The 22,384-nt window shown below is 31.9% G+C and overlaps 1 protein-coding gene across 2 annotated transcripts in view; it reads right to left on the bottom strand.

The window, feature by feature from the left end:
* Positions 1–20,897, bottom strand: part of LOC117113059 (serine/threonine-protein kinase TAO1-like) — a gene marked incomplete in the record, with an annotated part of 35,148 nt that extends 14,251 nt beyond the window's left edge. The window contains 7 exon segments of one of the 2 annotated variants that reach the window (XM_033256289.1): positions 177–326; positions 2,494–2,539; positions 3,466–3,567; positions 3,962–4,033; positions 6,643–6,940; positions 15,480–15,502; positions 20,776–20,852. In XM_033256289.1, the coding sequence (XP_033112180.1) occupies positions 177–326; positions 2,494–2,539; positions 3,466–3,567; positions 3,962–4,033; positions 6,643–6,774 (502 nt within the window). 2 annotated transcript variants of the gene reach the window in all.
* Between the last annotated feature and the right edge of the window lie 1,487 nt (positions 20,898–22,384).

Raw genomic sequence — 22,384 nt, 5'->3', positions numbered from 1 at the left:
ACTACAATCTTCTTTTCCAAAGTCATTTCAATAAAAAAAAAATGCAATTAAGGAATGATATAAAGTGCCCACTGCAACTTGAATTCGAGATAGGGATATACATTTTTCTAAAAAAAAATTGTTTATCAAACAGAATTATAAATACATTTTTAAAAAATGAGGAATAAAGAACATACCTAACTTGACAGTTCCATTATCTGTTAATAATATATTGCCTGCCTTTACATCTCTATGTATCTTGTTATGCCTATGAAGATGGGATAATCCTTTAAGTGCATCCTCGGCTATTGCTGCGATCTCATCTTCTTGAAGGGGCATTCTATGAACTGTAAGAACAAAAAGAAAAATTCATGTAATGCTAGTATTAGAGTTGGCACACAAATCAAACACATATTATCCTACCTTTACTGTCTAAAGATCAAGTGACTATAAGCTAAAGATAAAACATTATAAAGACCTTGAAAATAGTAATATAGTTTGCTTTAAATAAACAATGTTGCATCTGAGCTCATTAGTCAAAATTGAAATTCCATTGTTTTATGTTTACATTATTTTTTCTCTCCCTTGGAAAAACAATTATATAATAATAATAATAATAACAATAATAATAATAATAACAATAATAATAATAATAATAATAATTCAATAAAACATGTGATGGGGTTGGGAGTGTCAATGAAAGTGTTGCAGACATTAATGGCTTATTTTTAGCGGTAATGGAATATTTTAAATAGAAAGTAATGACTGCAAAGGAGTTGGTATGAAAAATGGACATTTTGGATGTAAAAAACAGAAAAAAACATGGAAGCTGGTCTGGTTTGACTACTATCAGGTGTTATATGATAAATAGCTATTTATATGATACAACATCATCATATCACCATGACCAATGTTTTTGAGACAAAAAAAAAATTAATGAAAAATGAAAAAGAATTCACAGAATTTTTTTCCCATTTTTCATTTGGCTCTGTTTTTAGCAGTATCAAGATAGAGAGCAGCAAGCAGTAGGAATTCTGACGGTGAAACAGGGGGGTCATCCGACATAAAAATTCTCCAAAAATCTACCCAAACTCGGGGGTCGTCTTATACGTGGATCGCCATATACGAGAGTATATACGGTACAAATTAACAAATAAATTTATATACAAATGAACTAAGAAATACAGAGTTCACCAAATATTCATTACAGTGTGTGACTAAGCTACTGGCAGAGATAAAAAAAAAAAAAAATCAATCGATACAAACTTAAAAGAATGGGAAAAAATAAACTTTTAATAAACAATTATAAAAGGTGAGATATCACTGAGGAAGGATATGTTTTGTATGATTCATATGGATTTTAAAATGATAACCTTGGACTTTAATTGAAACAATACGACAAATAATCCAAGAAATATAAACAGATCACTCATTCCTGATGATGACATAATTAATGTCGAAATATTGAATCCCAACACGATGGCGTGTATTTCAATACTTGGAGTATGTATTATACTTTCTTATCTGAGATTAATCAGTGGACCTTTCGATAAACAGATCAATAATAGTATTTATAGTGACTTGTCATTCATGTATATTATACAAACCAAGGCTAAAGGAGTTGTTTTGTTTATATTATTATTAGTCATTAGGAATTTTTAAGATTTGTAGTATTACCATGGGCCTAGTGATGGTATGGCAAGAATCTTAAGCCTTCACCAATCTATCAAATTTTATTTGAAAAAAAAAGAAGAAAAAAAGTGACATGCCTAGATATGGTCATGATGTCATCACATCATGACCAAGGCACTAATTACTCTATGTGGGCACATCATTACTATATATGGGTAAGTTTGATTAAAAAAAAATTATTTGATAATCTGGACAAAGTTTTATCCACCAAACTACAACACCATCCAATTCATAGATTTCAATTAAAACAACAGATAAATTAAAGGAAATAACTAAGATTTTGGCATTAAGTGATATGCAAACTTTAGCATACACAATATTATATACCCTACTTTCTGACTTAATATCCTTTTAGTAATGCTTTTTAAACAGCTGAACTGTACCCAGAAAATTCCATTATGGATTACAACAATATCAGTATCTCAAGAAAAACATGTGCTGATTGGTTAACTTTTTCATCTCATCTAAGCTAGATTTTGATTGGTTACTGTATTACAGCAATGAGTCATGAGATAGTATTTTGCTTATTATTGCTTAATCCCCATTCAGAAAATAGCTCTTAAATGGCATTAACCAGAGGTCAGGTTGGAGTCAGGTGAAAGTACATTATTAAAGTCAAACATGCCCATTCAGAAGTAATTTAAACACAGCCAGTTACAAGATGCAAAGCGTTAGTGTTTACACTATAATTGCATGATAAATGCAGGCCTGGAATAAATTATGACATCAGTCAGTAGGAATATCACTTTAAAGTACTGTAGGTTACAAAATACTTTCATGACCTCAAACTACATTTTTTCCTGTCATTTATTCTCTCCTTACCTTCTAAAATATCAGAAGCTGAGCCTAAGCAGTATTCCATGGAAAGCTGTAAAAGTCAGAATAAATAGTTGTCTATGAACATATGCAAGTAAATAGTAAATGATTAGAAAATGCAGTCTTTGAATGTCTTTGTAATAAACAATATTATCAATACAAAATAATTAACCTCCCTCGAATATATTCAATTCAATTAAATGATGACCTGGCGTTATTTTTTGCCTCGAATAAACGCCCCTTAAATGACAACACAATCTATTAATGTTCTACTTCAGTAGAATTACATTTTTTTAACCTATTTGGGATCAAATAAGTCCTTATTATGATCGCAATAACACATTTTGACAGTAAGTATGTGTTGTAGTACCGCATTTACAGTGAAATTAAGAGGCATTTATATGAGCATAATACGTATCCATTTTATAAACAAATAAATAAATGCCTTCCTCAAATAAACTCCCCCTAAAAACCCTTCTCAACAATATATGCCCCGGGTGTTTATTCAAATAAATACGGTATGCAGTAAATATCACCAATAAATAGGTATACCAAGCTCAAGTCTAAATGATAGATTTTTAGTATGTATAGCTATTTTAATTACTGATACCTTCTGTGAAAAGTTTAATGAAGTGGTGAAATAGCATGTACTCTGGGTTTTTTCAACTTTAAAAGTCATGTTGTTCTTAACATTGGACTTTTTTGCTTAGAACAAACTGGTTATTTTTGCTGGGCAACATTTGCACGGTCTGTGTAGAGGTAGGTAGGTAATTTGACCAAGAAGAATGTTACACAGTCTGTTCAAAAATTCTACTACAAACAGAGCCTAGTGTTTTAGAGTACTATACAAATACAAAGACCGTCTTGTCAAGTAACTTTAAAATCAATTTCTTACAGATCTGACTCACTTATGTAATGTTAAAAACAGACTGATGCATTAATGTAAGAAATATACGTAGAAGCAATGACTTCACTTACCCAAGCTGTATGTTCACGTAGATAACATCCTTTGTACTCGATACAGTGATTGTGTTTCAGTTGCCGTAGGAACGTCACTTCCTTAATTATATCTTGCCATTTCTGTTGGAGAAGAGAAACAAATGTTATGGAAATCCAGATATTGTGGTGTACTATACATATCTATGTAAACTCCTACTTTTGTAGGTTTAGATTTTTATGTTCCTACATCTAAATCCAACATTTTTATTTCTTTTTAAATATTTTAATAATTTCCAGATAGATAAATCCACAATAATGCTTGCATCATTTTCCAATGAACTGTCATTTTATAACAACCGATGGTGCTGTGCTTGAAACAATTTGTCATCAGACATAACACCGATTTATTATAAGTTTAAAAAAAGCTACCAAAAATAGAACAGCAATTATGATTTACCTACATAGTTATATGAAATTCATTATCTTATAAAACATTTTTCAAACTCTACATTGATATTTTGGGGAAAGTTCTGACCTCTGTGGAATTCTTTCCATTGTACGACATCTTTTTGATGGCAACAACTTCATTGGTTTTGACATTGCGTGCCTGTAAATGACAGAGATACAAACAAGCATGTTAAGAATGTGAATTCCAGGTATGTTCTACTTCCTCTCTCTACCATTAATAATCATTCACAAACGTGTGCATATCCTACACAATACACATGTACCGATATATTTACACACCCAGCCAGACATGTTTAAGTGCAGTTTGCTCCCCTCCCAAGTCTAATCTAATTTAGGTCTGCCGAATTCGGAACCAAATCCTTATATTTTGTGAGCATTTGCTAAATTTGCCGACCTAGACTTACTGTAGGCCTACTCACCTTAATTATACCCTGGGACTTTGCCCGGGGAAATGCATGTACTCGGAGTTGGGCGTAAAGTGGGGGGGGGGTAGGATTGTACCTGAGGTTGGACTATATCTGAGGAATTATGGTAATAACCATTCAAGAACATACTGTAAGCCCATCCTACAATCATCACATCTCCATGATCACATGTTTATGTGTAGAAAACATTATACTAATATAACATGAATCCCAGGTATGTTCTAATTCCTCTCTGCATTAATATCTCTAATAGTCTTTTAAGAACTTGTGTATCCTACACAATGCTAAATTTCATACATGGGATAAACTTATAATATGTAAACATACTTATACATGTAAACATCTACTATATACTTATAATATGAATGAATAGGATACACTATGCATACAGTACTAATCTATCCACAGAAGTAGTCTAATCTCTTAAATCAATTAAAATAATGATCATAGTGCAACTGAGTCTCATGAATATTTATGACTTTTTAAGTACCCGTTTCAGACTAAAAGCACTGCTTATTAGTATGGTGTGTTAATCTCTGTTAAACACTATCTTGTTATTCAAACTACAAATATTTATAAAATCCACATAAGAGATAAAATAACCTTATGAACTGACCAAAGGTCATGCTGTGTGTACTTTTAGTCTGGTCAATAACTTTACTAACGCTTTAAAAAAAATTATAATCAACAAAATATTTAATGTGTATGTAGGCCTAGTCGGGGTAGAGCCACGATTTGCCAGACGGTGGTCCATGGTCCTCGAGGAAGGGGGGAGGGCCTGATGTCCTTGACGAGAACAAAATGGGCGTCGTTGGGTGTCGCTCAAAATTTTTGTTAAGTAGTCTTGGGGCGAAGCCTTCAAAAATATGACAATTTAGGGATTTCAAATGCTTATTTAATCGATCTTAGAGTCTACTAATATGTAGAAAATACGAATTGCAGGTTTCTCCCTGATGGGGGAGGGGCAAGACCTCCCAACGAAGGGGTAATAGCCCGACAGCCCCTTTAGTGCCGCCACTGGGCCTAGTGTTAGGAAGAGTGTTTTTATAGAGCATGATCTTGCCAATAAATACAAAAGGTAAAAGAGAAAATTTTAATCTATATGTATACTGTAGATTAACTCAATTTGAATTTATAATAATATATTTGTGTTTAAGGCTTGCTGCGAATTACGAATAGCATGCAATAATCTAGTGCTGAATACAAAATTCTTATAATGCCTGAAGATATGTGATGCTAATGTGAAATTGAATTTATTTACTTAAAGTGTACATTTAAGAATAACTAAGTTGTACTCCAGACTATATTAAGTAACAACATGTTGTATCTCATCACGAGCAAAAACTATTTGTTTTTTTATGAAAGGAAAGTACAGTAATAAAAGACTTTTTTCTGTATCTTAAATTACTTGTACATAGCATTTCCCACGGCTAAATATGTTACTGATTTTATTGCTTTGGTCATATGAAACAGTAAAATCATAAACAATGTGTAACTTTCTTCATTCCCTATAGAATGTAATCTTAGAAAAAAAAAAATTCTACATAGAAGATTTCAACCATAACAGGCACTTACACTCATTGGTGGAAAGAGGGAAATAAAACCAAAATGCACTAGACAAAAAAAGAAATGTCCGAATTGTATCAGCTGAGTCAACTTCCTCCATAGCTGAGACATTAGAACCACAAACATCATTTTAATTAAAGCAAGAAAAATTCATACTTGATTGGTATGATGGTTAGAACGAATGCTCGCCTATGTCTTTGGTGGTGGAATAGTCTTCTTAGATAAGGAATATAAACCGTAGGCCCAGAGTACACAGTATGGCTCAATGTAGAGAACCCAGTAAGATATATCTTTCGAGAGGAGTTGGGAGTGGACAGACGAAAGTAGCTGGTTTGCCGGGTAGCTCAGACATGAAGAGAACCTTAGGGCAGAAGCAAGTTACTGTAGGAGCTAGTCCACACTTCGAGCGCCTTGAGACTACGTAACGGCATAAAGCGTTACAGTATATACATTTTCTGCATTTTCATTATGTAAATGATGGTGGTGATGGATAAGAATGTCCAATGATTGATGAGGTTTGTTTATAGATGATGACAATTTCCTAGAATGTTTGTGAATAATTGTCACATGGTTATGTTCTACATACTATTAGTTGCAGACCTTACATCTTTACAGACAAAATACATTCTGTAGCTCTAAATATTTACATTTTCTCAGTATAGGCCTACTATAATATTTACGTAGTTCTACATTGTTTAATTACAAAGAAACTATAATTCTTACGGTAAGTAACTTACAATATTTCTCGGATACTTACATAATAAACAGCACCAAAGCTTCCATGACCAATCTCTCTAAGTTCATCAAATAGTTTCTCAGGATCCTCGTTGGAGAAAAGTGAGGAAATTTCTGGATCCTTGATATTTGCAACACTACTAGGTAATGGCATTTTGATAGAGTTCGTATAGCTCCTACCACACCAACATTGGGATCTAGTGTAATAAGGATGTTTGGTAAGCCACTGCCTTAGACAAATATATATTTCCTGTTAGCTGTTCTCTTGTGCTTACAGTATGTCACATGCAAGGTATGGAAACTGATAACTCAGTCAATATCTGCGAAACAAAAATTTGAAAATTAATTTTAATGAAAGAATTATAAAAATCATTTCAAAATGAGCAATTCATTATTTTAATTACTACAAAATACATGACACAAATATTATTTAATGTCAATTTAAAGCTAAATTGAATTGAACAAGATAATAAAATTTAATTTTTGAATCATGTATAGCGAATCATTATTGTTTTTTTTGTTTTTTTTTTGTTTTTTTTTGGGACAACCATCTAGATCAGCAGATACTTGCAATAACAATCAAATAATACACAAATGTTACAAACATAGAACACAGAATGCCAATTTTTAGCTACCGTAATTTCCAATTTTATGTTACAATGCTAATTATCTCAATATGATTTTTTTTTAATCCAATTGATTACAGTATGTACTTTAGAACTGAAAAGCAATATGCCCAAAATATTCACCTAGTAATTTTTAATTTCAGCTATAATACAATCACCAAATAGAGAAGTCTCCAATATTTTAGTATGTCACATGCAAGGTATGGAAACTGATAACTCAGTCAATATCTGCGAAACAAAAATTTGAAAATTAATTTTAATGAAAGAATTATAAAAATCATTTCAAAATGAGCAATTCATTATTTTAATTACTGCAAAATACATGACACAAATATTATTTAATGTCAATTTAAAGCCAAATTGAATTGAACAAGATAATAAAATTTAATTTTTGAATCATGTATAGCGAATCATTATTGTTTTTTTTTTTTTTTTTGGTTTTTTTTGGGACAACCATCTAGATCAGCAGATACTTGCAATAACAATCAAATAATACACAAATGTTACAAACATAGAACACAGAATGCCAATTTTTAGCTACCGTAATTTCCAATTTTATGTTACAATGCTAATTATCTCAATATGATTTTTTTAAAATCCAATTGATTACAGTATGTACTTTAGAACTGAAAAGCAATATGCCCAAAATATTCACCTAGTAATTTTTAATTTCAGCTATAATACAATCACCAAATAGAGTAGTCTCCAATATTTTACACTATCGATTCTACACAGAACTGACAGACGAATAACCATATGATAATAGCCAGGCCTAATCACTTCAGCCTGGCTGGTTCACTAAAGACACAAAGAAGTCTCTAAACCCTGAGCATGCTAGGACACCTCTCAACAGTAGGCCTAAGCGCTAACTGCATGCTAATAAATGCTTTCACTCTGGATAGAAACAAATTTAGTATGTTGTTTAGACCAGTACTATAAGTTGATGATCAATGATCATATCAAATTTAGATCATTTGATTACCAGTACTTACAGTTGCCAATTCTCTTTTATACATTTATTCATATTTTCTTCACTGTTATTATAATAATAGCTTTTTAGCTGTAATGGTACATCACTGTTCAGTATTAAAAGGTATCTATTTTAATTTTCCCCAAAAGCACACTGGAATATTTGTGATCTTACTTTTCCAATAAATTTTTTATGGTACTGTATTACTTATAATTATTCAAATATTTGAAGGAAGAACTCTTATAAAAAAGTTGTAACAAAATACTGTACCAACTGTGCATTATCTGACTTTTGTTTTGGCTACAAAGACATTGCTCCAAAACAAAACAAACAAAAAAAATTTAATTTATATTTTCCACTCTCCTCTGACGACCTTTAAAAAAATAAGTTAGCGAAACAAGGTATAAAAAAAAGTCTTGCCCTAGCATACTGAATTAAACAGTTTTAAAAATCTATTATTATATACAGTATTTACTAATCGATTAATATTGGTTGACCTTTTAATCTTACTATAACTTGGCTTATTCTGGCAGATTATGAAATGCTTTACTTTTTTTAGCGCAAGTATAAAAGAGTGTATGGTGTAACAGGAAACATGGTTCTGATACTTTCGAATGCTCAGCAACTTTTCATTTATTATTTTCATAAATAATGTTCACAGCAACCATAAACCAATCTAAATTAATTTTCTTAATCTGCAGCCTTTAACTTACCACTCATACTCATACATTCAGATTTACAGAAAGGCAAAGTGGGTGGGATGTGGGTGTGCTCATCTAGTTAAAAAATGATTAAGAAACAAGCGAAAAAAAGGGGCATTATTTCTTGATAGAGCAAAGACTGCTATCCTTCGGTGGTTCACATGTTCTCGGGCTAAGGGTTGGTTGAGTATTTACTGGACAGTATACTCGCTTAGATGCCAGATGAAAGAATGTGTTTAGTAGTAATCAAAGAAAAGAGATTGTCACAAAAAAATTCTCCAATAAATAGAATGAAATGAAGCTGAGGAAACCTTCAGTTAATTAGTTAAGAAATGTTGAATATTTTATGGTTGTACAAGTTTGAAATATCAACCAACACAACTCAAAGATCATTAATATTTTAGTTATCAATGAAGAAGTGAAAACATGTATTGTGTGCTTTATGCTTTGACATTTCAAACATGTATATTAACATTCCAATTTCTACGCATTGAAAGGTAAAATGCAAGATCATGTGACATGCCTAAATATGGTCATGTGACAAATACATCATGACCATATATAGGCATATGATGACTATATATGGCATAGCAATTTTAAGAAAGGAAATTAAATTGATAATCTGGACAGAGATGTAAAAGTCAGTTCAATCCTTAGAAACAGAATTATTCTCAATATTAAAAACATCTTTAATGAGCCAAAAATTTACATAGCATTATTACACTACTGTATATATAATCACCCATTATCATTATTATTATTATGGCTAGTAGTTTATATGACTAGAAAATAACTTAATATTTGAAGTTCAGTAACCTTTCAAAGTTTATGTTAACACAAATTTTAGTATTGATACTATGTCTACTTTATGCCATTGCTACAAATAACATGCAAGAATCATCATGATCCACTTACCTGTAGACTATCAGAATGTTTAATATTAAAATTATGTTATTTTAGTAATTGTTAGTTGACAGTGGAAGATTCAAGGGGCCCCCAAAATTTTATAAATTTATACGAAAAATTGAGAAAAAAGGAAAATATTAATAAAATTTAGGTCTGAGTGCACCATTTTCATCCATCTAGGTGCCATAGTCATGAATTTTCTAACTTCAGCCCCAACCATGGCAGGGTTGAGGTGATCTACATCTACTCTCCATCTGTGAAAGTCTATCCCTGGACCCCATCTATTTCAAATTCATGGATTCACACACGTATTCCCCCACTGGTTGAAACTCTAGTACTTTTGTAACACACACTTCAGTCAATTTTTTAAGGAAATTACATCTTATTCAGGATCTTACTGTATTTTCCAAAATGTTTACAATAATTGTTTATTACTTGTATGTATAAGCGTTTGATCTTTTAATGCCCTTTAATATATTTTTGTTGTACAATAAGTATATGCTTTACAAATAATTATATTTACAAAACTACTCCTTAAATATTACATAGGGATATTAAGCCCAGCTATATTTTACTTTCAGGTATGCCTTATACAAAGAGTTCCTTGTCTTTTATATCAATGCTAGGACCCTTATATTGCTCACTCAATACTGTAGCTAGTCGAGTAGAAAAAAGCTTTGTGCAAATTCTGTAGTTACTAAGATGCTAATTTGCAGTTTTTGCTCTCTACCTCACCAAATAATTTTTGCTCTAAATAGAACAAATACGTGTGTGTTTACTTTGCGGTTTGAAGAGGATGTAGTAGAAGCTAAAGGCATGCTTTACTCTCAAATCAGTGTGTTAAAATTATCTGTCCTGGCATACCGAAACCTGGACTACTACAAATAGAGGGCCACAGTTAAAGAAATGGAAAGAATAACTAGAAATCAAGAAGCAAATGATACACATTGACCAAGACAGATGCTGTGCACTTCGCTTGTGTCATTAGGAAAGGCACTTTTCCTAATTAGGCACATTAGGCACTCTACCTAATGTATGATACAGTAGACTCTTTCCAAACAGGGGTAAAGTGAGTACTTAGTAGGCTCAAACACAAAACGCTGAAAATACAGGTGCAACTTTATGGAATTCTGCACAGGAAGCAAAGCATACATGTCCTCTATGTGCTTGATACAACTACCGGGGTAAAATTTTCTCAAATACGGCAGACAGAACTTTTTCAATTGTGCCATCATGTTGAGATTCATTGTCACCTTGCCTACTACAGTAACATACATTTGTCATAAACAAGTACAGTATCTATTTTGATAAACATAAAATTTTCTTATCCATAAAACTGATATTGTGATTCCACAACCAATATCATTTTCAAATAATGTCCTATAAGATTTGATGAAATCCTAGCATTTTCAATCTATCCTTCCCTTCGACTCAGCTGATATGCTAATATATAACATATCTCTCTGGCCTGCCACAACGTATTCACTGAAAAAGCCATATCTATCAATGCCATAAATCTTGCGTTAAGTATCAGCCAAATAATCAATACTCCTAGCTACAAATTACACATAGTTTTCTAGTTGCTACGCAGCATCTAGTTCAAATTAAACTGCATTATCGTATATGAAATAAAGCAACTTGGTTGCATGAAATATAACCACATCTAGCGTACTCTACAGTACTCTATTGCATGATATGAAATAAAGCAACTCTACATTTATACGGTATGAAATATAACCACTCAGTTGTACAGTTATGAACAAATATGAAATATAAAACTATACTTTGTTGCTGTTGCAGGATATTAATTATTCAATTTTTGTTTGCATTATGATTTTATAAAAACCTCTATGTTGTAATACATAAAATACAGCAAGTCATATGCATGCATTACGGAACCTTATTTGCACATAAAATAAAGCAAATAGTTGCACAAGAAATATTAGGCACGTACTGGTCTATGTGCGCATACAGTAAATGATTTGGAATTAAACAATCTCAGGACCCAGCAGTTGGCTTTATGTAAATCAAAATAAGGTCAATCTAAGATTAAAAGCCTAAAGTTAGGCTTCCACTAGAGGATATAGTTAACTACAATGTTATGACAATTTCAAGATCCCAAAAAAACTTTCATAATATCTCCTTTCTATTACTGTAAATGTATAACTATGGTATGTACAGTATAAATGCATAATAAACATGTTCCATAATGGAGTGGTGGAGCTTGCCTAATCTAAGCTGATCTATAGCTATGAATAGTACTCGCAATCAAATACAGTAGAAGGGGTTACAAATCTCCTGGAACTCGAGGGCGTCTCCCAGAAATCGATACGGTCTCCCGCACTCCCACAAGCAAGCAAGAATGTCCCGGAAAAATAACCTATCTCTACAAATTTATAATTTTGCATGTTTTCACTGCTTTATTATCAACTGTCTCACAGAAGTCAGTGCCGATGGCAGGCATGAGGGAATTTCATATTTTTTCACTTGTCCCCGGACAAGTACCTTTGAAAAATGCACTTGTCCTGAAGACAAGGTTACTTGTCCCAATATTATTGCACAATAATCATAAAAAATAACACAAAAGTAAAGTATTTTTGCTATGGCCCTACAACATTAGAAGGCCTACATGCATACTGCATTGATCACGCAAAAATGTTTTTCTTTCTTTTTTTTATTTGCAATAATAATAATAAATAAAGCCCTCAATTTTCTGCAAAATATCCGTTGAAATCGGCACGTATTTTTGAAATGTGGCAATGGATTTCTGGGCCTAATATTTTTGACGGGGAATATTTTACAGCCTGACACATCCTCATTTCATTTATTGCAAAATAAATAAAATTGCTTACCTCTCAACGAAAGACAAGCATTGTAGGCCTATATAACTCTGAGCATGGGCCGAGGGGATGAATCCCTTCTAGAGAATCTCCGAGACAGCGAAATTTTTGAGACGGAAAATGATTCATTATAGGCCCTAAACCCTCAATTTTTAACTTCAGTTTTACAAGATTTAGATTTTAAAATTTTTAAATTTCTTTAAGTTTAACAACTTTAAATGCCAATTCAACTACCCTTTCTTAGTCTGTCTCGATTGCCTTACCCACACACGCAAACGAAATAGACTAGGCCTATTTTGAAGTCGGCCTATAATGGCTGCTGTTCATATTCGTACGTAAAGTAATTACTAGTCTTGAAGTCCAGACACTTCATGTCATCCAACTCAACTTATCAACTAATGGCTGTGCGCCCAAAATTTTGGCATATGTCTGGTATTTATAGAGTAGACCAGTGTGAATTTACAGTATATTGTAAACAGAGCACATGCAGCAGGCCCAGGCGGCTGACGGCTTACAAGTACAGTATCGTAGGATAATATGTAGGTCTGCTGTAGGTCTAATGTGTAAACAAACAACAGATCTGGCTGACAATTAACGATTAAGAATTAATTTTCAATCTTTACTGCAGAAAATACCAAATTTTATATTGAGTAGGCTTACATTTTTGGTAATAGGCAGCGGAGCATGTAGAGATGGGCAAAAGGAAGATTTTGTCCGAGATGACGGTAGAGTCGTTGACGTTTAAGTCAGTGCTCAATATTCTTTGTTTTTTTATAAAAAAAATACATCATATTTAAATCGAAATGATTCTACTGTACATCAATTCATGCTTTAAAAAAGTGCTTATCAAAACATACTTTATACTGTAACCTAAATAATATATTATGACTATATCAATATATTTTAAACAATTGAACACAATGTTAGAAAACAACAAAATATAAATTATTCATAATAAAAAAACATTAATGAAACTGAGACTATAGTATATAGTTGAATAGCAACAGTAACTAAACAAGGAGATAAACAGTAAAGCACTATACGTATTTTCTGCATGGTTTCTTAGCAAGGATTGTAAGTTGTAACTAACCTTGAGCTAATATATTTTAATTATGATATTATAATAATTTACTCAGACAAGGGCCATCCCAAGCTATCTTAGCCAGCCAGTGATGCTTTGTTCTCCAGTTAAAAGTGTATTAGATAGGCCTACTGTACAAACACCAGAATTTAAAAAGCACAATAATTATTTACTTTCTAATTTCAAAACGTAAAACACGCACCTATGTACTTGATCCAGACTGTTACAGTTATGTTATTGTACAGTACAGTATACGTACAATATCAATCAACACAACATTTGAATATCATTTGTTTATCCTCACAATATTATTTGTTGAGTAAATTTACATGATGAGCACACGTCATTATGTACAAATATACAAAATTTATTATCATTGTTTAGGACCAATAAAAAAAATTATTAGTTTATCACCCTCGCGCGCATGTCTTTTATGGTACTGGAAAAAAAAAAAAATTTTTTTTGAAATTTTTTTATTTCATTTATTTATTTTTTTCATTTATTTTATTAAATAGTTAGTAGATATTGTTTGCATTATATAAATCATGTTTTACTTTGAATATCAATGCACCAGCAAACAACCCAAGGGTGATATTTGGCTTTAGCAAAATAAAAAATAATTTAAAAAAAAAACCTCCCTCCCTCATCACTTTTCCTGCCCAGATAGGGTGATAAACTAATAATATTTTTTATAGGGCCTTATATAGTACTTGCAATATTTGTCCATGAGAATTTACATGGTGAATGCATACAGGTATATCAAAATATTATACTATATTTTAATATTTGTTTTTGCTCACAAGAGTAAATTTACATGACAAACACAACAATATGAATATGTTACTGAGGACATGTCAACGGATATAAAACAAAATAATGTCTGCCAAAACCTATTTAGTGGCCCCATGGAAGTAAAAAGTCTTGTATCATCACTTACTTTAAGGAAGTGGCTGGTAAGTAAGCAATGTAATTCAATGGAAAACAGAGGACACGAGACAACTCCACCCTTCCTCTATTTTGGTCTCAAGAGGCCTAGGCATACAACTTGACTACAACATAACAAAACAGTTCAAAATATTTTCTTCTGGGATTCTAGATAATTTACATGGTGAATGCATACAGGTATATCAAAATATTATACTATATTTTAATATTTGTTCTTGCTCACTAGAGTAAATTAACATGACAAACACAACAATATGAATATGTTACTGAGGACATGTCCACGGATATAAAACAAAATAATGTCTGCCAAAACCTATTTAGTGGCCCCATGGAAGTAAAAAGTCTTGTATCATCACTTACTTTAAGGAAGTGGCTGGTAAGTAAGCAATGTAATTCAATGGAAAACAGAGGACATGAGACAACTCCACCCTTCCTCTATTTTGGTCTCAAGAGGCCTAGGCATACAACTTGACTACAACATAACAAAACAGTTCAAAATATTTTCTTCTGGGATTCTAGGTACTTATTGTTAAGGTAATTACTTTAATATTCCTAATTGCCATTGAAGAAAGACCTGGCTTAATCTTGTACACTAACAAAAAACAACCGAACAGAAAACAGCCATCAGACTGAAGGTGTGTGATTCTAAACCAAATGTGCCCTATTTTTCACACTCCACAGTACAGTAGGTGTGGGAATATAATCACTCACCTCAAATAACAAGCCATAACAAATACACATCATTATATAATGATTAATGTCATGGTATATACTTCAATATGCTACTTACCTTAATATGTTAACAATCAGGTCCTGTGAGTATGAAACAATACAAAATAATAGTTACTATAACAGGATGAACATTAACAGGATGTGTGGTTTACATCAAAATTAAAAGTAAAATGTAACATAAAAAAAAAACAATACAAAATAATCCATGTGGAACAGCTACCAAAGATTGCACCAACTCATTGGTCTAGTTAGTAGTAGTGGTATACTAGAGAGAATGTTATATTTAACTACTACAACTGGTTTATCTAAATTACAGTAGGTACGGTATATAAACTATAGAATAACAATGAATTGTGTTGGTATTACAAGTCTTCATTCTTTCTATAATTGGTTCAAAGAATGAAGGACCCAGCAAAATAACATTATGAAATAAATAACAACAGTTAGATTAAATGCTGATGATATGGGTTATGGTATTATTACAGTTTGACCTTGTACTGGGAGTAGTCAAATTTCACAGCTGTACCCTAGACTAGGATTGTTTACATACATTGTACAGTGTAGCTCAGATGAGTCATACGATAGCCATGCCATTGCCAAGGTATTATAAAATGCTGGTACTCTCCCCTCAGTAGATGTCAAGCTACAGTACAATTAAATGCATCATCTCTCATTAAATTATAGTTGGCAATACAAATAAATTTGTTGATGAACTTGAATTTATGGGCTTATTTGACTGGTTCATTTTGTTGACTACGATTTTTCGTTGAGTACTATTTCAATTCGACTGGTTCGTAAAATAGACTTCGTTGACAACAAAAATTAACGTAAATTAGAGTGCGTTAAACAGTGTTAAGTTATCCACGTGACCAAAACAAACATGGCCAATTGGTCAGTTTAGCAACAACATTTGCGTTAATATAAATTTAGATTAAATTTCAGAAAATAAAAGTTATAATACAGTATTTACCCACATGAAGTCAAAAAATAATTGTAGACTAACAGAATTCAAAAACTGTATGAAAAATTTTTTTTTACGAAAAACCCATACTGCCACAAGCAGAAGCAACCTTGATTACGCAGCGTGTATCGCGATAACTATGCAGCCATTTTGTTTTTTCAAGTATTTATCAGTTATCTATTCGACTGGTCGTCTTCGTTAATTAGGATTTTTGCACTGCTCAGGTGGGCGTGGTTTAACGAAAAGCGACCAGTCGAATACGGCTTATGTGTTAAGTATGTTATTTGCAGTGCTATAGCATGTAAATGTAAATTTCTTGGCGAGCCAGAGTACAGTATGCACTCAGCCTAAGTCATCAACGTTGTTTTACAACTTAAGTCGGGCACTCAGTGCGTCATACTATATGACGGTCGGCGATAAATCCAACTCCGCTCCTTTTGAGAGCTAGACGACGCCATGCCGTCTTATGATTTTCAGTGGCAGTCGAAAGGGATTGTCACTGAAAATGAACCATTGTGCGTGCATCAAGGTGTTCTTCATAGAATCGCGTCGGCCCACGACCGTTGAGAGCAGTGAGCGAAAGGGCTTTACAATTGAATACAGAACCTTACCGGGTAAAACAATTCACTTTTTTGAGACTTATTGTCATGTATGATTATATTTCCTAATAATGCTAAAATTTACTAATTGAATGTCAATTGTTTACATTGCATATTTATTTGAAAAATATGGAAATCCCAAAATTATAAACAAAAGTTAAAATGTATGCATGCATGAATCAAATAATAAATACTAGTTTTTTTTTCTCATCCTTTATACTTTTATGCAATATACAGTATCTTACCATCACTGAATTTGATGATAACGTTATCAAAGTATATAATGTAAGTTATCTTCAGAATCATGAATTCTCTATTTTAAAAAAGGTTAATTTAGTATTCCTATAAAAAAAGAAAAGTTTATAATTGGCTAAAGTACTCAATAGTTTACTCAAGACAAGAATTCAATTACATTGTAATGTCAAAACAAAGTTAAAAATAAGTCATTTTGAAATTTCCTATGTGTTGTCTATAAACATAATAAAGTTAAGCTTATTATTAAATGCAAAATCCACAATTTAACATGAAAATTTCATATTTATTATTAGTAAATAAAGAATGTGGTCAAACTCATCATTCTCAACCTCACTATCCATGAATTATTAAATTTTCCATTCTGTAAGAATCTAAACAGTCAAAGCACCATGAGCAAACAAACACCAACATGCTATGTGTCAACAAATGGGAAAGTAGTGGGAGCCATGTAGCCCATGAAAATTAATTAAAATCCATATTTTAAAGACCTCCCTACAATCTTAATGGTACGGTCCAATTAAAAATAAAAACCTACAGAAAGTTACAGTACATTTCGTTGCTCACATCACGAACTAACACAATTAAATTCAATTGTGTTAGTTCGTGAAATCAAAAAATACGCGCTGTTGATGTTAAGGACTTTTTGTGTGGTAAAGAATACAAAATTGCTTGACAACCAATACACACTCGTTTTGACGCGCTACTGTGATTTCACGAACTAACACAATCTACTTTGATTGTGTTAGTTCGTGATGTCAGCGACGATTTTATAACTGAGCATAAAGTGGTATAAAGCAGTGTGTATAAAAGGTTTTTGTAAGCACATTGGAAATGTCAAATTTTCACCATTAGTTTGCTTGCTTGCAGCCCTTGGTATTAAATTGAAAATTAAGTTTTGGACCTCTGACTTATTTTTATGCCCACCACTTGGGGAATGCAAAGTAGAATATTGGTTTATAAAAATGTTTACTTTTTCTTTTTACATACTTTTAATATTATCCAAGGATAAAAACTTATAGTTTGACTACTGGGGTCTTAACCAGTGGGAAGTCACAGTTAGTCTGAAGCGAGCAAAACAAGTTGATTTAAAAAAAAAACGGTTCCCAGCGCAATTCCTCCAGTAGGCCTACACTATAGCAAATCTGTGTTTTTTTTAATGTTAAAAATGTCCCTAGAGACAATGCCTCTGACCTTCGGTAGCCCTAAGAAAAAGTGACACCCAGGGTACAACACATTATTTTACTAGTCAGTTTTAAGTTGGGGGGCAGAATCCTTTGAAGAGCAGACTTATGGTATGCTAATTGCTGCGAAGCAGCCAATTCATATTCTTGACAGCAATTTGACCTCTGAAAGGTCATTGTCAAAAAACAAGGGCCTAAGACGACTGAAAAGCGGAGTTTCCTTCTTTCGTTCTGCCTAGTAAAATCAATTACTTTAGGCGACGTTTGTAGACTAACCAACACGTACCAACGTCCACATGTCGCGCTATAGCCTTATCCTACTCTAGGCCTAGACTAGCTAGGATGGTATAGGCCTAGCCTTGAAGGGACGAAGGTCCCAATGAAAAACAACATCGCTCCTTGATAGATAACATTGACTATTTAACATCACAATAATTCATTATTAGACCTATACTGTAGTTGTTTTTTGAATTGTACTCCACAAATTTCAGCCGATACCTCGCACAACTCGAGTAACGTCTCGTATCTATTGTCGTGACGTCATGGCTCGCTGGCTCACACTTGCGATGTCTCGCACTTATGATCATATAACACGCTGGCTTGCACTTTGGCAACACTCTTTGGCAGTCAACTCGCCCCTAAAAAACCCGCCCTTGGAAACTTGCCCCATAAAAAAATGTACACTTCCTAGACCATGCAGTCTTCAAAATAAAGATTGTAACCTTTGGTAATCAACTACATTTTCCACATACATAGAAATTTTTGAAACTTTATTTAAAAAAACCTAAACCATACTTCACCACTATAGACACTTTTTGACAAAAATGAAAAATTACGATTTTGTTAAACAAAGAGAAGTGTTCTAATATAGACAATAGGCCGTGTCTCATACTATTTGTTATATTTTTATTATTCATTATTTTCACTTGACTCGTATAAATAATTTTGTTCGAAGAACATTTATATGCAGTTGTACTTTGCAGCACTTCACTTGCAATTTGCAATTTCTAGTTATAGATGTTGTGGAATTGAGAGTGTTCAGCTTGTGTTGTGGTCAATATTCTGATGGCGTAATCATTGTTAGTGTCAATGAAGAAAATAAGGTCAAGGTCATCTAGAGAAAGGTATATTATAATTACTAATTATTATTAAGTAGGGTAGGCCTAGAACCAACAAAAATAAACTATGCAATATCTGATAATGATATCAAAGCAGACTCATATATTATTAAACCTTTTCTGGGAAAACTGGATGGCTATGTAATAATGATGATGCAACAAGATACACAAGGGAGAAATTCCCCTGACATACTGTGCGGTAGGCCTAGAAAATGATAAATTTTTAAAAATCATTTTATATCACAGACTTCTCACAAGTTCTATGTCTGTAGTTGCTACGGAAATTTTGCCCAATAATGGATGTATTATGGAAATAGACAAAGACACTACATATATTTATCATTATTCTTAGACCCAGAAATATAGGTTTACACACTGTCTAACACGAGGACAATATTTTTCTGTCAGGACCTTTGGCTACTTGTCCATATCACCCTACACCACTCAGACTTGTTGGATTACTTATAATGATATATTATTTATTAAAAAAAAAAAAAAAAAAAGTGACCCGTAAATCTTCATCCTGTCCAGTTTTTTTTTTTTTAATTCCACAACTATAGTGTACCTGCAAATGTCAGCAACCCACATCTTGCACTCGAGGCAAATTGCTAAGAAAATTTACTACGGAAATATGACGACATGGTTTGCTTAAATGAAATGCATTTTATTACTAACTTGAGTCTGACATTTGATACAGTAAAATGTGAAAAAAATGGTCTAGGCCTAGGCGAATTAATCAATTAAATTATTAAAAACGTATGCAAGGCTTAAACTTAAGATGGGCCCATCAGTAATTAATTAATTAATTAATAAAAATATGATGATTGAAAAGGTCGTTGTTTTGTAGCCTAGCCTATTGTTTATTTATTTTTATATATTTTATATAATTGTTTTTGCGATTTCAGTTTCACATCAACAAGTACATGAAATTCTCCAAAATATTATCTGGAGCGTAATGCAACAAATATTTTCAAAATTAGTTTAAACATACCGCAGATTGACAGGTACCTATGTAACGTATTTTATGAAATTACAAATGGTGAACAGAATAGGTCTTTGTAGGCAGCCTTCCCACGGCCAACGAGAAGAAAACAGGTTGCTTTTATCATTCAAGCACACGATCTCGTCAGGCGCAAATCGAAGGACCAAACGGAAGTGGTCACAAACGATGGTCGCCCCCCAGCATTTTCAACGTTAGGTATAACTAAAAAATGATGTAGCAGATTGAAAAACTACTTACAATAATTTCTGTTTACACTAGACCATCATAATTATTAAAATGTACAACAATAAGGCTTGATTTTCAACCCCACACCCATCGAAAAACACGAACAAAATTCTCACAAAAACATGGCGTGTACAGCGCATGCGTGTTTTGACAGGGATTGCCCATCCTCGTCCATCAATTAAGCTTTTAATTTACTCATCGTCAACGAGGTAATGCAGTTATCAGTATTTACAATTTATATGTTTGAAAATAATGACTAAAAAATTAAATACTTCAAATTTTCTTATTATATATCATTATAATAAATCATTTAACATTTGAATGAATGCACATGATCAAAGGCCTACTGAACTATCAAAGTGGTTTCACAATGTACCCATGCTTATAAATATTTATTAGTGCGTGAATGAAAAATTAAAAACTATATGTCTGNAAAAAAAAAAAAAAAAAAAAAAAAAAAAAAAAAAAAAAAAAAAAAAAAAAAAAAAAAAAAAATCGGGAAAACCTCAAAAATTCAATTAAATATTATTAATTGCTCATTTGAAATTATGAATGTTATTAACCTCCAACCAGAAACAGCATTTACCCACCTTAAAAAACCCAGCTGAATTCACATTTTATAGGACCATGGCCTACCTGTTCCCCTCCTCCCACCCCTCTTTGAAGGGGAAATTTTTAATTTCTAATCTATCATATCATATCATTTATTTCGTCAATAAAACATATATAATACAAAGACAAAAACAAGATTGCAAGATAGAAATTCAAGCACTTTAAAAAGGTTTAAAAAATAATAAAAAATATAAATATAAAAAAACTCGACAGGATTGCGCAAAAGTAAAAACAAGTTGATTGTCAGGGAGCTCTCCATGTTTAATTTGACTTTTAAAATAAAAATCCATAATAAATGGAAGTAAAAAGAACATGAGAAAATTCATCATGAAAGTGTGGTTAAAACATAAATATACTGTATAAATTATAAACTCATTTTAAACCTTCTGAAATACAGAATTAAATTGTTTAATTATTTAGCTAGTGGTGGACATTCACAAAATAATGTACAAATAACACCAAACTGACAGTTTAACGATTAAACAGTTTGATTAAAAATTGGTCCTCGTAAATATTTTGAATAAACATGGAGGTGGCGAATAATATACAAATACCTACTAATTTGTTTTCCTTTTTAATCATGTCTAAACTTTTTAATTTCTTTTAAAGGCCCTAATTATAATTGTTCAAGTGTTGTAGTCCTTTTCCCGGGCTTTTCCCTGGCCTTTTATAATTAAAATTGTTTATGGTTAAATATTTGTATGTGCTTTTAGAGATAATAATGTTAAAGTTGTTGTAAATATAATATTTTCTTGATAAATTTCAAAATGTAATCCACTGTTGTATAGGTATTGACTGTTGTTGATATTATTATTATTATTATTATTATTATTATTATTATTATTATTATTATTATTATTATTATTATTATTATTATCATTATTATTATTATTATTATTATTATTATTATTATTATTATTATAATTACTATTACTATTATTACTATTACTATTATTACTATTACTATTATTACTATTACTATTACTATTACTATTACTATTACTATTAC

The sequence above is a fragment of the Anneissia japonica genome, unplaced genomic scaffold (genome assembly GCF_011630105.1).
Source record: "Anneissia japonica isolate Jap-2015-1 unplaced genomic scaffold, ASM1163010v1 scaffold288039_len1115542_cov189, whole genome shotgun sequence".
In the NCBI taxonomy this organism is placed as follows: Eukaryota; Metazoa; Echinodermata; class Crinoidea; order Comatulida; family Comatulidae; genus Anneissia; species Anneissia japonica.
The sequence above is the reverse complement of the archived record's forward strand: the minus strand, read 5'-3'. Positions and strand labels throughout refer to the sequence as shown.